This window comes from Paralichthys olivaceus, chromosome 12, assembly GCF_024713975.1.
Source record: "Paralichthys olivaceus isolate ysfri-2021 chromosome 12, ASM2471397v2, whole genome shotgun sequence".
NCBI lineage: Eukaryota > Metazoa > Chordata > Actinopteri > Pleuronectiformes > Paralichthyidae > Paralichthys > Paralichthys olivaceus.
The window spans coordinates 11,028,449-11,045,668 of record NC_091104.1 but is presented as its reverse complement, the minus strand read 5'-3'; the positions used below and the strand labels follow the sequence as shown (position 1 = coordinate 11,045,668).

Sequence of the window (17,220 nt, the reverse complement as noted above, 5' to 3'; positions counted from 1 at the left end):
ACCCAAATCCAGGTTCTCAGAAAACCTGACATGGGTTTGATTACAGACTGAAGTGTAATTAGCTTCTTAGGTTATCCTCTAGGCTGAGAGAGCAGCACTACCATCATTACAAGCAATTTTTTAGATTCTGCAGAAGAAACTATTCCCCTCACGATTTCAGCAGCTTTTTACAGCCAGTTACAGGCAACCACTCGAGAAGGTTCTCTGAAGGTTCCCATTTTTTATGCAGAACTTAGCAAAAAAAAGTGCAATAAATAATCTTCATGACAAATCAGTAATATGACTCATAGCATATTTGAAAGTATAAGCTCCCCAATTTGATGCCAGGATAAATAGAACATTTAAGCCAAAATGTACAAGTCTAGCCATGAAAGCCATGAACAACATTAACAGCAATAAATACCCATCTTCAGCCATCTGAAAAAACACCCTATTCAAAAAAGGGGGAAAACACTCATCTCCTGTGTTTATGATTGTAAATTTATTTACCACAGGTTCGGTACTACCTTGAATTTCAAATCGGGGGGAAAATGTGAGCGTCTTAAATACATACTCAGAAAATGTCTCGGACACATGGAGAATTAAGTAAGAGGCAAAATAAACTGTGGAAAGAGAGGCAACCAGCTACTGGTGGAAAAAAATTCAAGGCTACATTTCTTTAAATAAGCAAGTCAAAGCTTTCAGTGTAAGGCAAGTAGTTTAGAGGATCAATTTAAGTTTATAGGGTTACCTTGATTTTAAATTATATCTAAACATTAGTCTTAAAATGCTTATTTCTTAACACCCAGTTAGCTCTACCTACAGCACCTCAATACACACTGTCCACATCACTCCCCCCACCAGTCCAACCCTCCAGTGGCCTCCACTCCGTGTGAGCCGCCTACTTATGAGTAGACAACTTGGAGACAGGTCTGAGCAGAAATCAAACCTGAATGATGGATAGTTTTACTGCACAATGACCTCTGTCACTGGGTTCTTGCCCTAAATCAATGCAGGCGATAAGGGCCCTGCACCAGCGCTCACCTTGGTATGTTCACCAGCAGACCTTATCTATGGCAGGAGGAAGTATGAGTAATAACCAAAGACAAGCTACGACAAAACCACTAACCCCACCTTGTCAAACATAATTTACAATGTATATTCCGCTACCCCCCCCCTCCTCTCTGCTGCTGTTAAAATAGTAATTATGAGAACCAGAGAGATTTGGAACTGTGTGTTTGAAAGATTAACCTGTTATAGGTTGGTGGGAAGGCTTTGCACATATCTTTGGTCCAAGTGAGGTTCTTATTTTAAAAAGAAGGCTCACAGACCTGAGGAGTGACATGCCCTAGTCTTGATACGCTTTAGAGCACACGTATTCAAAAAATAGGATGAATAAGACAATTTAATTTCAGCCTTGTCAGGTCTTTGCGAAGAGTGCAAACTTTCAGTGATGCATGCAAGGAGAGGTCGGAGGTTAGAGTTGAGAGGAGGGTTAACAGGAAGTAGAGGCAAAGACTTTATGAAGATTACAGCATTGAGAACTCTGAGACCTCTCAGTAGTTTTTCATTTGACTGTGCATGTGATGAAGTGCGTGTGTGTGACACAGAGAGAGACACGGGGAGCACAGTGAGAGAGCGAGCATGCTTCCAGGCAGTCGCATCAAACTGGGGAGAGAGACCAAGCATGACATCAAACGTTACAATTAGCTGACCCCTTTCTCCTAGAGTCACAGTTTGAAAAGCTCTGCCTTTAAAACCATGATTAAAATACGTTTGCTTTCTCATTCAAAATGACATTTGACAAGGTTAGTAATATTTCAACTTACTGCAAAAACATTCTTGTGGCTGTAATCCTTTTTTTCCATCACTTTGCAGGGGCGCAGGTAACCTCGGAGCGAGTTTCCCATGAACTCAGCGCTACAATTTGAAAACAAAACGGCCGGGGGTGAAAAAAAAGGGAAGAGCAGTTCAAAGTTTCACTCGACAGTGTTTTGTTTCACCCGGGCAGTCGAAGCTAAATGTTTTGCAATCATTATTCAGAGAATTTATCCCCTTTCTAATTCAAACCACAACAAATATTTAAAACAGAGCCAGGAGTCTTCTCTCTAACCACAAGATCCATCCTATAGCACAGACTCAGGGGGGAGCTGAGGACTGTCGGCAGCTAGAGTTTCTCACACTGTTAAACCCCCTCATCACCAAATTAAAAGATGTGTAGTCTGTAGTCCAGTGGTCTGACCAACAGAAAAGTAATTGAGAATGTAAAATAAGATTTAATGTAATGGTAAAAGACAGAAAATATACATAAATAGTATTTTTTTCAAAGGGTTTATAGTCTTCTTAATATTGTTTTGGATTTTAATTAAAGTTTTTTAAAGTTTTTAGAAAGCGGCTGCAAAAAATCAGTGAACTTAAATAAACAAGATGTAAATGGTGTCTGGGAGAGTCTTTCTCAGTGAGAGGTCCTGACAACCAAGCTGAAGATAAGCAATGAATAACGTGAGGGGGATCGGAAATGGTCAAGCCAAAAACTCTGAGTAAATGTAATAGTTTTCACATCCATTCCAGTCACAGGGGAAGAGAATGTGAAGTGTCGGGGGCCGGACAGTGAGCCAGCCCAGGCTTAAGCTGCAGCTGCGCTCAAATTGAAGTGGCACTTTCTATCAGAGGCCTTTCGCCAGACAGCTCGGTTCTGCCCTTTCACTCATAACCCGGTGACACTCAGACACCCATTACAAAAAATTAGAGTGGTCATTTAAAACACACAGCCGTCATCGGAGAGACAGATTCCGGGTTTAACATGGCGGAAGATTCATGGCGTGAACATGCCAGCTGATAGAGATATCACTCAAAATGAGGAATACATCTCTGCGACATCTCTGTGGCTGCCGTTCAAAAAGGGGGCGGCTCAAGGCCCGAAGCTCCGCGCAGAGTTTTTATTTCACTTGTTCAGAAATGTAGCCCTTTGTTATCTTGCATCAGTCCAAAGGAAAAGGATTGGGTATCGTCTGTTTCAACTTCCCGCCCATGATGAAACGTTACATCGACAGCGGACACAGTTGGAATTTGGATCATATCATTACCCTGTTAACTCTCTAAGCCCTTGTTACAAAGGTTTGGTTTATGGTGGACACACAACCTAAAAAAAATATTTGCATTATTATTAGCACAACATAAGAGAGGGGGAAGAATACCTTAGGAGTCATATTAAGTTTTAATACGGTGCGTTGGCCAAAAGCATTTTTTCCCCTGATCATTTATAGACCTGACAGAGCATGTGGAGACAAATCTGTTGAACTGATAGATCTTGTACATTAACTCCCAGAATTGATGAGCAAAATCAAAAGGTCAGCACTTGGACACAGGCTCCTCATGTGTCTTTGATTACACACTCCCACTAAGGGATAGGCAGGCAGAGATGTTTAAGCTATCAGGCAATCAGACCGCCGAGAGACGTGAAACTCAAACCAGAGACGGGAGAGGGAGAGAGGCTGCCTGGGAACAGAGATGGGGGAAGAGGGTCCTGATGAAGCTCTTTAACAAATGCCAGGCCAGTACAGAAAAGACTCAGATGTGCTTGTATCTCATTCAGTGTTTCTGGCAACAATGCACTGAAGTGAATTAATACTGAAATATAAAGCAAAGTTCACAAAAACAAATATCTTTTCATCTGGTGTTTTAATTCAGTTACTTAACGGCACATCAATCAAAATGACTGCCATGAGGTACAATCAGATATAGGTCTTACATACCGAAACAAACAATTCAAACCATATATCAACATTATTTTGGGAGACGGATGAGGTCATGTGGCGAATGAAAAATGTAAAAATAAGTCCTAACTAAAATGAATGATGGGCACAAATTAAAAACAGCATAGCCGCTTTTGGCGTCATCTTTTGTTAAACAGATGCAGACAATAAATGGTCTTATTGTTTTTACAGGTTTGAGCACAATGATTTTGTTTTTCAATCTATTTTTTGAATAACTGTAGGAAGTAACAAGAGAAAAATATTTTTGGTTACATATAGAAGTTTTCACCTCTAAGTTCTAATGTTACTAAGGGCCACAAACTAGGACTCTGCATTCGTCTATCTTTACCTGCACCAAGGACGTTACGTTTTTGTCTGTGTTTGTTTGTTTGTCTGATAGTTATGCAAACTGGAGGGATCACCATGAAATTTGGTGGAAGGGTGTGGAATGGTCAGGGCAAAATAATTTTTCCACAGTTTCATTGATTTCCCAGAGAATAATTAATGGATCTTGATGAAAACAATCATGCATGGTAGGGGACTGATATTTATGAGTGTGTGCAATTTGATGCAGATCCTGTTGGCGGAGGTATGTGCTGTCTGAGTGCCCCTGTATTTTTTTAAGGAAGTACATTTCTCCTAGTTATTTTTGTCCTTTTTTTTTTCAGATTACTTGATGGCAAAGACCGGGGCTAGAAAGACATCTGAAAGCCACACAAGAAGGTGAAATCAGTGGAAAGGATGAAAATAAGCCTGGGTGGTATAAAAAAAACAAGGTTACGTGAGGGACAGCGGGCCTATAAAAAGAAACCTACTGTCTAGGTTATCTATAAGGAACCACTTATCACAAGCAACCAGCTCCACACAGTGACTGATGGGCCTCCACAGACCATGAGTACCCGCACATTATCTGGTACACACAGAGCTGCTCTTTAAACACAAAGGCAGAAATATGATGCATTGTTTTCTTGGCTGTCACTTGGTAAAAATATTATATTTATTTTTGGTCAGAGGAGAAAGAGTGTTTACTGTTTTTTTTGTGCCCAAAAATACACATGACATTTCTCGCCAACACATAAATTAAAGCTAAGATTACCGGCCAACAATAAACCATTAATTTGTAGCATGTAAAAGACAAATGATTTAAATCAAAGTGGCTCTTTAAAAGGTTCAATTAAATCTTAAGTATACTTTTAAAAATGAGCACCAGCAGCATGTACTGTGCACAAAGCTATGCTTTCAGTGTGATAGGTCAACCTAAGAAAAACAATTAAAAAAAGAGAAAAATATAACGTAAATCCTTCTAGTAACTGTTGCCATATTATGAAGTTGCACATCCAGAATATGCATTCATCTTCAATCCATGTGACACATAGAGAAATAAAACTCCTCTACTTCTATATCTAATGCCGTTCCTTAAAACACAATGTCAGAATGTATTGAAGGCTGGAAATACAAAAGACCAAATTGTTCCCATTCAACTGGGAATTTGTTCTTTTTGTCTCGGTCTCATTCATTTCCCGTGACAGGCCACCAGACTCATGGTCCAGTGCTCTCCTCAGGACTTGGGACGACATTGTGGGATGAATCCGATGACTCCTGGACCCTCCTTCATCTCTGTCTACAGAGAGGTTAAGATGCATTTAACCCCTTTATAGTTGAGCAGCATTAAGATGCTTTTGAAGCAGATGTGAAGGTGCATGAAATTAAATATTTAAAAAAAGGCTCATGAACCAAAGCATTAAGTATTTGTGTGGTAGATTTATGTTTCCTGAGATTAATGTGTTAAAAAATCCTCTTAAATGACTTTAAGTTGTTGAGGGAAAAAAAACAGAGGACACATTTTGTAGAACTAAAGTTATTTTCCGATTATCACTATCACTGTAACTTTTCTGCAGATGTGAAGCTATTCCTGAGTGTTTGCAAACAGGCCTTGGTGAGGCATAGCAAGCATCATGCACTGTGAGCACTAACTATTAGTCTGGGCCATCGCTGTGTCCGAAAAATATAACTTTGAGTTTACACATTGACTCTAATGTAGACCTGGATGTCTCTCGGGGGCCAGGCAGCTGTGTCAAAATTCTCCTGTTAAACTTGAGTTTAACAAAAGCTCCATCTAATCCTTGCCCACCACTTTCTGCGTGTTTGACAAATGCTCTGAACTTCTTCCTGGAAGGAAACCGAGAAGGTAAGCGGAGAGGTAAAGAGAAGAAGAAGGGGGGGGGGTCTCTGTAAGTCTGATGACATACATCGTGAAAGCTGACAAAAAAATGTATGTTCATCTTTTAAAAAATTCCATAGCAAAACAGGAATTCGTGGAGCAGACATGCTTGCACCCCATTTTACTCGAGGCTTTCTTCTCCATCTCACAGTGTCACAGGCGAGCGGAAAGACAGGAGGAGGGATATATATATCGCCGGGGTGCCGCTTTCTGTCCCACTCCTCGTTCATGCACACAGCGGCCGTGTCAAAGCTGCTCTCACACTCAGTGGTAAATGACAAATTTGGATAATGCACAAATACAAACCTATAATAAATAGCAGACATAGAGGCTTAACCAGAGCTAAATCCTGAGGCTGCAGGAGACCTGAGAGTGCGGATTACACTCCAGACGCCTTAAACAATGCACCCAAATGTGCATCCTTAAAAGCATGAAATCCTTGAAGCATCAGCGCCGGCTTGTCATTTACCATTAATATTCCAAGTTGCTTGTGCTTTGGGGGCCAGCATTGCACTTCTATGTGCTGATGTGCCCAAAAACAAACACTCTCAAGGCCCTGAAGGAACCACCATTGTGGATGGCTATTTTTTCTGGCTGTGGAATATTCTAAGAGAGGATGTCATAACAAAGGAAACAATACAAGAGGCCACGTTGTCATGACTCTGGACTTTAACTCTGTAATGACGAGTATTGTAAGTTTTCATTAGGAACTTTTATGACTCTTTAGTTTTGGACGTTTTGCCTCTGTAATGAAGAGTGTTTTCTTTTTTTTTGGACTCCTTGTGTATCATATCTAACCCTTTATTTGTATTGTGTTTGTATTTCGACCTTTACCTGTGTTCCCTTGGTTCCACTCTGTAATTCATTCTGTTCACTCTGTTTCCTGTTTTATTTTGTAGTGTCTGCTCCTTGTGTGTTTTCCACCTTGACTTCCTGCCTTGATTAGTTTCACCTGTTTGTCCTGTCCCACCTGTCTCTAGTTTGTCATCAGTCCAGTGTGTATATAAGTCTCTGTGTGTCCCTTTGTCCTGGTTGGTTCGTTTTCTTCTTATGTGGTTGTCTCACCACCCTGTCGTCATTTCATGGTTGTTATTCGTGGTCTTCTTCATGCTGCCTCACGTCATCACCCTCTCTCCTTCACTTGTGAGTTCCTAGTGTTTTCTTTATTTTTCAGTTGAGTTCTTTTTCTAGTTTTCTTAGAGCTTTTCTGTTTGAGGATTTTTTTGTCAGCCCTACTTCTTGGTTTCCTGTACTTTTTGTGTTTATGGACATTGCCTAATAAAAGGAAACGTTTTGTTAAGTTTTTGCTTCTGTATTTTTGGGTCCACCCGCTCCTTAAAACGTGGCACATGTTCCTGCACTGCAAGGGGTATCCATATAACAGGAAATTAAGCTCCAACTAAAATCTTCCATGCATATTAAACACATAAAAACCCCACAACCTTAAAACCTTGTAACACTGAAAAGCCAAATCAATCAACATCACAGTAGAAAAGCAAATATGCAGCAAGAATCCATCATGAAAAGAGAATATTATTACCTCTGCCAAGGAAGTTAACCGTTATTATAAAATCATGCATATTTAGGGAACTGATAATACATGACTGGTGTGTGTGTGTCATTTCATGCAGGCGGATTGGATTTAAGGACTGTTAGACCTTGGTGGAGGCTGCTCCACTGAGTGTCATTGTATTTGGCTATTGCAATTGAATTTTGCATTGTTCTTTGTGTTGCACATCTTTGACAGGAAGGTGAAGTGTGGCAGGGCACAGGTCTTGGAGGTGTCACATTGTCACCCTAGAATCGCCAGCACCTGTCCTCGGGGACAGCCCTGTAATGTCCGGCCTCATTGGATCAGCAGCAGGCACGGCCTGTGGGCGCCCTCTCTCAGGTGACATACCCTATCTTAACCTGCTCTATGATGGCCCCGCTGCTGAGGCCTTTTACATGCTACAACTGCATTACAATTCCTGGCTATTTACAAAGGATGAACTATTGTATATTTCTACATATGAACGAATGCCTGATTTCTATTTAACAAGTCATGAAACCAAAATACTTGCATATCTAAGTATCTGATCTGATCTAAGGACTGAAAACCTTTTTTAAAAAATGAAGAAATATCCAGATGGATATAATAAGGGTTGCCTAAAACACATCTTGTCATTACACTTTACTAATTAAGCATTCCTGCTGTCATTTCTCTGGAAAGTTGAACAAAAATGATGGATATGTCCATTTGTAAATGTACAATAAAAATATCTTGAATCAAAAATTAATTTGATGTCGCACAAATGGATTGATGGTTCTGAGGTTAAAACAGAATTACTGTGCAATCTCAGCTGCAAAATCCACAGCATACAGTCCCAGATATAATTGGAAAAAGTTCACAAAGAACTCAAGATGTCTAATTGCAGCTGTGTCAATGAACATAAAACATCACATAAATCAGATTTCTGTCTATTCATTAGCCGACGTGTCAGCGAGCAGATTAGTGATGTTGTAGGAACAGTCGGGCGAGTCTTCAGAATGAGTTCCTCATTAATTGTAGTTTTGCTTCCATTATGTTTGTCAAAAAAAGTGTTTAAAGAAAGGACAAGCACTAATATCACTGCCACGGATTTGAATGGAGATCAATATGCGTTTTTTGGAGCCTGAGAATCCTCTGCTAGTTATTATGGGAGGACATAAATCAACTACATCAATTGCTAAAACAAGAGCGCGATGAAAAATAATGCCTGTGCGTGCATTCAAGTCTCAACAAATTTCCAAGTGGTCAAGCCAGATGATGTATAATGGCAAACCCAAAAGTCTTAACCCCCCATTTCAAATGAGGAAGAAATGAGGCATACTGTCCCATTATATTGCTATAAATCATTTTTCGTGGACGGCTGACAGCTTTTTATCAGATCTAACCTTTTCAAGCCTCCATTAAGAGTGCTAACATTTTCAACTCTGACACATTTGCAGTTTACGAATCTCACAGCTGATTTGGTTTGGGAGGGGGCACGGTGGCGTTCATGCTCATTTCCACAGAGGCTGTCCATTGTGTTGGGCTACGTGGAATGGGGGAAGGAAGAATAGGGAACAGTAAAGAGAACTGACTGTGAATCTTCTTATTTGACTGAACATTTCATGTTTTGATTTGCCGTAGTATGATGTGAGGTATCTTTGTTGCTGAAAAATATTTTGAAATTAAATTGTATATTCTGATTTACACTATTGATTAATTTATGATACACAGTGGCAGCATGGAGGGCAATTATGGGCCACATAGACTCCTCATAATTAACAAATTAAAAATGTTTTAGAGAAGAGATGCTATGAAAGTTTGAAATGAAGACTAGACAAACAGGAAGATGAGCATTACTTCAATTTAAGAAGAACCTTTGAATACATATTTGCCTTAAGTTCATGTGTTGCCATGGCTACCTTGACACCTCTTTCTAATATTTGCATAATAAGAAAAGAGCAAAGAAAAAGATTAGATGTGACATCAAATCATATAAATGTCTGTATTGGCAAAAATGTGGTGTTAGACGCTTGTGAAAGATGGACCTGCTGTTTGCAAGGGACAAAAGTGTTGACAGCTTCACATTAGAAGCTACTCCTATTATTATTAAGAGCTGATTGTAAAATTGTTAATTGCAACGCTTGTACTAACATTTTACACTATCTGAGTAGTGCAGTTTTTTTCCTACACTATGAAAGGGACAAAGGCTGTGGTGTTAATACTTTCGCAGTATTTCTTCAACAAATTGTGATATCCATAAATCAATCTATTTATCCATTGATCGAGTAGTGACATTTCGCTGAGGTCTTTTGTCCTTATACATCTCATATTGACAACAAATACCCAAATCTCTATTTCTACAGAAGTTCTGCAAATCTTTTACTTAGGTGCACAGATATGATAGGAAGTCACCATACAGTTGTCCTTGTGAGTATATTCTTGGGTCACAGGTTAAACAAATGAGACAAATACTAGGTAGAACTTCAGCTTGTAAGACACCAGGAGAGTTATGGAGGGGACTTTGCCAACCATAATTGATTTAAGTACACCATAATCAAGAGGGGGCAGTTAAGTTGGTACCATGCAAGGGTCCGTATTTCATTACATGCTGTGTTTAACCTTACCCACTTCTCCTAAAACACACAAGAGGCTCATTATGTGTTTAATATTCACCAGCAGGTGAATAATTTTTATGCAACTCTGATAGTTGGGCAAGATGGATAACTCAATTATCTGAACATCCGTCAGAGCAGAGGGCTTGCTGGCTCTGGAATGCCATCAGCTAAGATTGATGGCTGGAAGACACCCAGAGCTGCTGCTTCGCCATCTCATCCAGGCACTGGGCCTGAACGCGGCGTTTGATTCTGCAGACAACCGTTTTTCTCTCCTTTCTTTCCCCTCTTTTTCCTTGAGAGCATTGTAGGTGAAGCGTCATTACCCCTCACTCCACTCAAGAGGGGTTCATTATGGGGTTAGTGTGTTGGCAAGACTATTGTTTAGATGATGAATGCTGTTGATGAGAGCTTTGGAGAGAAAATTAGTTATGTTTTTTTTTTACGTGTACAAAAACATGTCCCCGTAGCTCACTCTGTGATGCTTTAGGGCAAAGAAGGAACAATTAACACAAGCAATGGGTGAAGCAGTTCAGTTAAAGCAAAGGGGGAATTCACGAAAAAATAAGCAAATCACTGGAAATGTCAATCAGTGGGAAGTGGAGTAATTACAAACACCGCTGTGCAATTCCAAGGCCGGTCAAGAAGAAAACTGAAAGGTTTAGAGTCAAGCAGTGAAATCTGAGTTAGAGGAATGGACTAACAGCCTAAACAACAGCCCTTCAGGCCCTGCGTCATAATTTCAAACCAACTAATGAGAAGTGAAAGCAGGATGAGGTCACCCCATCACTCTCTTGTCCCCTGTTTATGTTTTTGGGACCACAAAAGTGGTAACCCCAAAAACCACTGCCTTCTCTTATGTGTGCGGACACACACACACACACACACACACACACACACACACACACACAGACACACACAAACAAGACAAGGCATTAGCTATAACAATAAGAAAGGCAAATTTGGAAATGTCAGCAGTAAATGTCAATTAAAAATTACAAGGGTGCAGGAAAAGGTAGGGTCTGAAGGGACTGACATTTTTTCTTTTCATTTTTTGACACGACAATGTTTATCTGACCGAGCTGCCAGCTGACATGATGGGATCTACTTTGACAGTTCCTTAATGCACTCGGACAAGCTTGCCCCAGTGAATATCAATGAAAGACACCCATGAGCAAATATATAAAGCTCGGCGTAATCCTACCCGTCCAATCAAGCTGTTAGTGTTCTGATAGTTTGACCTACTGTAAACTAAAGCCACGAGGAACAAGAGGAAGCCTGAAGACAGATAAATGTCATTTTCTGCACTTTAAACAAGTAAAGCATTTTAACTTATACAGTCAAATATTTAGGGAAACATCTTATTTTCATGGCATGCAGTAATGCAAAAGTATTTTTTCAGCAACCATGGTCTAGGACTACTTTGGGACATAAACAAAGCCTTTTTTTCATTCACACACTTTTCAGGCATATAATGAGTCCTAAAAATATATTTTCATATTCACACCTCTTCCTGATGGCAATAATAGAAAATACATTAAAAAAACAGAGTGCCTTTCTTCTGGGAGCAGGCCATTTGTAAATCAAACCAGAGAAAATAAAATGCATCATTGATTATGACCTTGACCTCATCCTTCGCATTTTAACTATTCAGTGAAATTAGATGACTCATCGTCCCTGAAAATCAAATAATTGTTCTGCCGGCAGCTTCTGGGTGAAACCAGGAGGTCAGTCTTCTATAGTCAGGGATATCGTTTTATGAACATAATGTTTATTTCCTTGTTGTTTTAGCTATCTGTTTGTCCATCATTTGTAAAATAGTCCTTCACAACTATAAAGTTAGAGTTTCTAACTTTACTTGCTTTCTTGTGGCCAGTAGGTATAGTGATTATTGATTTTGGTTTTGGCATGCATTAAACTACACTCAGCCAGACACTGTATTCATACTGTCCTACATTACTACAATTTTATTAAATTTAAATACCACATGTTCATGATAAATTAGATTTTTGTACCTTTATCTATGTGGGACTCACATTTGTCCTCGGCCTGTTTGTATAGGCTAAAATTACAAGAGCATAAAAGAGCACAATCAATCTTCAATGAAAATGAAAAAAGGTGATCTGTATCTGGATAAAACCTGGAATACATAAATCTTTCACTATTTTATCAGTGATGGGCAGGAAATCAAGGGATTATTTGGGGTTGGGGATGAATGCATACAAAACCACACCATGACAATTCATTCATGGCAAACAGTTTCTTTTTCTGTGTTGTGGTCTTGATAGATTGAGAAATCTGATCCAAGGAAACAAAAACGAGACAGAATGAGAGAGTCTAGCTGTGCCCAGGGTCTGAAACCTCCTGGCGCTATAGTGCCATGTCACAACATGTCAGCTGGCCGTCATGGCTGACGGGAGCCTGGGCCATAGTGAGGTGAATGAACGCTGTGGGGGCGACTTTTCGAATTTGGCGACTGAAACCTTGTGCCACGGGAGGCAAGAAATATGAAGAGCATGTGTGACTGACCCCTACTCTTCTCACTGTGTGCTCCCCGACACAAAAGTCACACCACCACAATTCAGTTTAAAATGAAGCTTAAATTATTTGGATAATGGCTGAAGATACTTTGTATGACGTGCTCATAGACAATATTCTTTACTAAGATTAAATAGTGAATGGGTGACCTATGACCTAATTTATTAATTGGTTGGTACGTTATATGACATTTGCAGCCTTTAAACTAAACTAGCACATCTATAGGAAAAGATGCATAAGCTAATAACACCCACGCAAGTATCTTTTCTCCAGAGACCATGAAATAAGTCTATATGTTGTACTGCTGTTTTATTCTAGATCTAAGAAACACACATTTATATCCACACGCACATACACGTCTGTTGCCCCGGGGTCAGACCACAAGGGCCGTTCCTGTCCAGACATTCTCATGACAACAGATGCAATGGATTAATCACCCATTTCCCAGCTTTCCTTTGAAAACAATATGTGTACTCTGAAAAACAATCAGGCTCCCAGGCAGACCATTCAGGCTGTAAAAGCTTCAATGGAGGGCTGGATGTGGAAGTAGTGTGATGTGCCACATGTACTATAGAAAAGCGTAGGGTTAGTGTGGACTATGCCAAAGAGGAAGTGGTTAGTGTTGTAAGACTGAGATATGAGTTGCATTTATAAAGCGGATTGTTGGTTTGTGGTCAAAAAGGGAGAAGTTATAAACAATATGCAGGCTGTGAAAATTGTAGTATCAAAATTCTGTGGTTGATTCAGAAAACGGGAAGGAAAAAATACAAAGAGGTGAGAATAAGAAAGATGACTCACCTGTTCCAGTAGCTCCAGAACTGCTCGTTGAGATAGGTGCGATGACTGTAGTCGTCCCCAAATGAGGCTTTGCTCTCAATCCAGTGTACAATGTGTCCTTCCACAGCTTTTCATAAATAAAAACACACGAAAAAGCTCAGACATTGGGTGACAAGAACACCACACAAGCAAGATCCAGATGTGGCAATGACATTTTGTAATTTTTTTCCCCTATGATTCCCAAAATGAAAGAACATCTCGCATTAAAATGATTTTTTTTTTTTGACAATTGCATAATGCTTTTGAGGTTAAACACCCAAGTTGTAATAATGACATTTATAATGTAAATACTGACCGATTGGAACCTCAAGGATGATATCAGGTGTTTTGTCATAGCCCATAGCTCTCAGTTGGTTTTCATCTACAGGAAATAAAGAGCTGAATTTTAACATTAGACTGTGTGAAATAAGTTTTACTCTTCACTGAACAAGCTCCATTGAGTAATCAGATCATCGATCACAGGCTACTGACCTAACCGCATTCAGCAAGTTGCCGGTAACAAAACCCCTCATTGTGAGCAAAGCAGACAAAATAACAGTGGAGGACAGGAAGCACGGTAAGACCATTAACTACATCTGCCACATATTCGCTTTCATTGCACAAAAACACATTAAAGCCCAGTTATAGTGTTGCTTTCCAGTTTTGCAGTTTGGCAGGGCTTTATAAAATATATAGCAGGAGGACAAGGTTGGCATTATAGCCTCTGGAAGCCTGACCCCTGCCTGCAAACGCTGCAACCACTGTCCTTGACTTCTGGCGTGCTTCGGCCATTATCCCTACAACACCTGATTTCTCCATTAAATCTCAGGCTGACCAGGTCATTCGGTTCCAAAAGGCCTGCCTCTTTGTCTCCAGCCAAGCCCAACTAATGGGGCATGGAAGGGAATTGAGGAGAGATGGAGGGTGGCGGTGTCAGTGGTGGGTGAGGAGGTAGCATCAGCCAAGGATGGAGAAAGAGAGCCGAGTGAGGTCAGGAAGGCTGCCAGAGGCCTGCAGTGGGGCATCCTGGGTGGGGTAATATGTCTGTGTGTGTGTGTGATAGGATGGGGACCTCTATTCACTCCTACTGGGCTGTTGACATTGTCATGTGGCTCTGATCGCCTTTTTACATCACCTTTGATTAAAATTAATGGGCCATCCCTGCTGTTGGGTAGCTTATTTCCAATCCATTTATCAGATGGGGTGAGGCTGCCTCCGTGGCCCTCGTGCCCCCCGAACTCTGACAGTTTTAGAACAGTCCTCTGTACAGCCCTGGAGAAAGGTCAGCACTCCAGGTCCAAATAAATGATATGGTCCTAATGACAGAGGGAATGACTTTTATCCTTCATCAGTCATCTGACCTAGGGGATGGTGATGATGGGCTAGCTGGGGGAGGGGGGCTGATTTAATATTATTGGAAGAAGATAATGTTGGAAGGAAAGTATATCAAGGAAATTATCACAAAAATATAACTGGTCGAAATGTTAGAAACCACAACCCTGTTATAATAAGATTCTTTGCATCCAGACGTTTGATCCCTCACAACACCCATTGCAGTGAGTAATCCCCCTTAATAGCATTACATAAGTGGAAAAGAGTCTATATCATCCGCTTTTGAAAAAGTATTAAGTGCTTAACAGTAACATGAGGACCAACTATGTAAACTAGTGAAACATTAAGAGCTACCTTTATTCTTTTAATATTTATTGTAGCCTGGTGCATATTTGATAACAGCTTCTGTATTCAAATCAATAGGAGATAACATCCTCTGCATCATTCATGTCCAGGTCTTCTTTTACTAAGCTTACACAAAAGGCAACACAGACACAACCAAAGTGACCTGAAACAGGGGATGATAAGGAGGTCAAAGGTTAGCTTACCCAGAAAGGAAAGGTTTCTCTCCTTGAGTTTGTCCCGCAGCAGCACCTCATGCTCTTGGCCAATGGCGCTGAGAATAGAGAGTCAAGGATTCCAACATACAGAAAAAGCCGCATTTTGTATTGAACCATAGAAATGCTCAGATCTTTACAGAAATAAAGGTACCTCCTCAGTAACAGATAATTATTATAGGGCTGCATTGTAGAATAATTCAACCATTTTTAAAAAAAATTTAAAACAACAGTGTGCATGTCTTAAAACAAAATAAGGCATTTGGCTGCAAAACAATTATGAAAAAGTTGATTTTATAAAGCTTTTGAAACAAGTTCATTGTGACAGGTATCATAACAGCAAAACTGCACTAGCAGATGTGTATCATGTTTTAAAGCAAATAAAACTTCAAGGAACTGATTTCTTAGTGTTTTAAAGAATTGATTCTTTGGGGAAAGTTTTTCTCCTCAATTGTCCAAATTAAGAATCTGCTTTTTCTCTTTACTATGCAAAGTGAGAGCCATTTCTCTTCATGCCGATGTATAAAGTCTTCAGGTCAACCTTAATCCGCTTTCACAATGAATCTCCAAAGTGCATTAGGAAAATGAGGAAAACAAAACACATGCCAATTTGGCAAAATGCACAGAGCGCCTGGACTATTGCTGCTCCACTCACTCCTCTAGAATCTTTGAGAAAAAAATGCTTTTAGAATAAATGCCATTTTTCATCAGTATGCAAGATGCCTGATTCCACAGTAAGGCCAGATATATTTGCATAACTTGCCTTCTCCAAGAGATAGAAAGAAAAGTACTTAGGGTATTGATCCCTCAACATACACTAATCACTTAAAAAAGAAAGAACTAAACTTAAGAACTATCCTCCTCATGTGTGGATGAGCTCTTTGAAAGCACATAGTAGTAGGGCAGTGATGAACTCTGTGTGAGAGTCACTGACTAAAAGAGCTGACAATAAAAAGGTAAGAAGGGGATGTAGAAGGAGGGCAGGATGGGACAGGGCTCAGTGACTATGAACAGAACAACCCAGCCCCACACACCAAAGCCTGGAAAGACATGATACCACACAGACTTACACAAGCACACTCATTCAAATAAGTCTCCTCCCACTGGAAATAGTTGGTCTGCTACACAGCTGCTTCCCCTTACCCAGCCTGGACTCCAATTTTGCTCCTATTGTCAAAGCGTAGGCGGTGGAAAGGTAGAGGAAACACTAGAAATATAAGGAGTACAATTTAATTTTAAATATTTTTTTTTTTTTAAAACAATATGCCATCAAAATTTTAAGTTGCCCAAAACTGTCCGTGGCACTGGAATGAGAATCCTCAAAAAATAACAAATGTTCTGGGTTAAATAAAATATCAAACAAAAAACACACCATGAGGCTTATGAATGCTAATTTTTTTTCTTGTATCATAGAACATTGGGTCTGATCCACTGCGTGCACATGGAGATGCATTTAGATCCATCTATCCTCCTCCTCTTTCCTCCATCACCTTCCAGCCCCTGTATCGGTGATAGCGGGATGGCAGGCAGAATGAAACACTTCCCCTGTGAAGCAGAACTTTTATGTCAGGTGAAGCCAGACACATCTCATCCCCTTCAATAGCTCCTCGTCAATTTCAGGCTTAAAATTTTATGGGATAGGATACTGTTTGATGCAGTCTACCAGCGGTCCATAACAGCAGTCATTTATTGTGCACTGAAAAGAGGGGGAAGAAATATTATGGCGTGCAAAAAGGGTGGGTGAGAGGGAGGGAGGCGAGGGAAGGGAGCCCCGTACAGTGCGCTCCGGGAGAGGAGAAAACACAGGAGATGCTGGCAGATTGGCAGGCATGACCGCCGGCTCTCACGTGACCTCATCAGCAAACATGAGCGGCTGAAGCCGCCTGTCAGCCAGTTA

General features: G+C 40.3%; 1 protein-coding gene across 7 annotated transcripts in view; it reads right to left on the bottom strand.

Moving 5' to 3' along the window:
* cdin1 (CDAN1 interacting nuclease 1) overlaps window positions 1–17,220 on the bottom strand; it is a 54,585-nt gene that overhangs the window by 14,610 nt on the left and 22,755 nt on the right. For 4 of the 7 annotated variants that reach the window (XM_069536018.1, XM_069536014.1, XM_069536015.1 and 1 more), the window contains 5 exons: window positions 16,970–17,019; window positions 15,315–15,382; window positions 13,751–13,816; window positions 13,417–13,522; window positions 1,809–1,899 (listed from right to left, as the gene is read on the bottom strand). In XM_069536018.1, the coding sequence (XP_069392119.1) occupies window positions 1,809–1,899; window positions 13,417–13,522; window positions 13,751–13,816; window positions 15,315–15,382; window positions 16,970–17,019 (381 nt within the window). The remainder of the gene's footprint in view (window positions 1–1,808; window positions 1,900–13,416; window positions 13,523–13,750; window positions 13,817–15,314; window positions 15,383–16,969; window positions 17,020–17,220) is intronic. The other 3 variants (XM_069536016.1, XM_069536020.1, XM_069536017.1) reach the window with 1 other exon arrangement.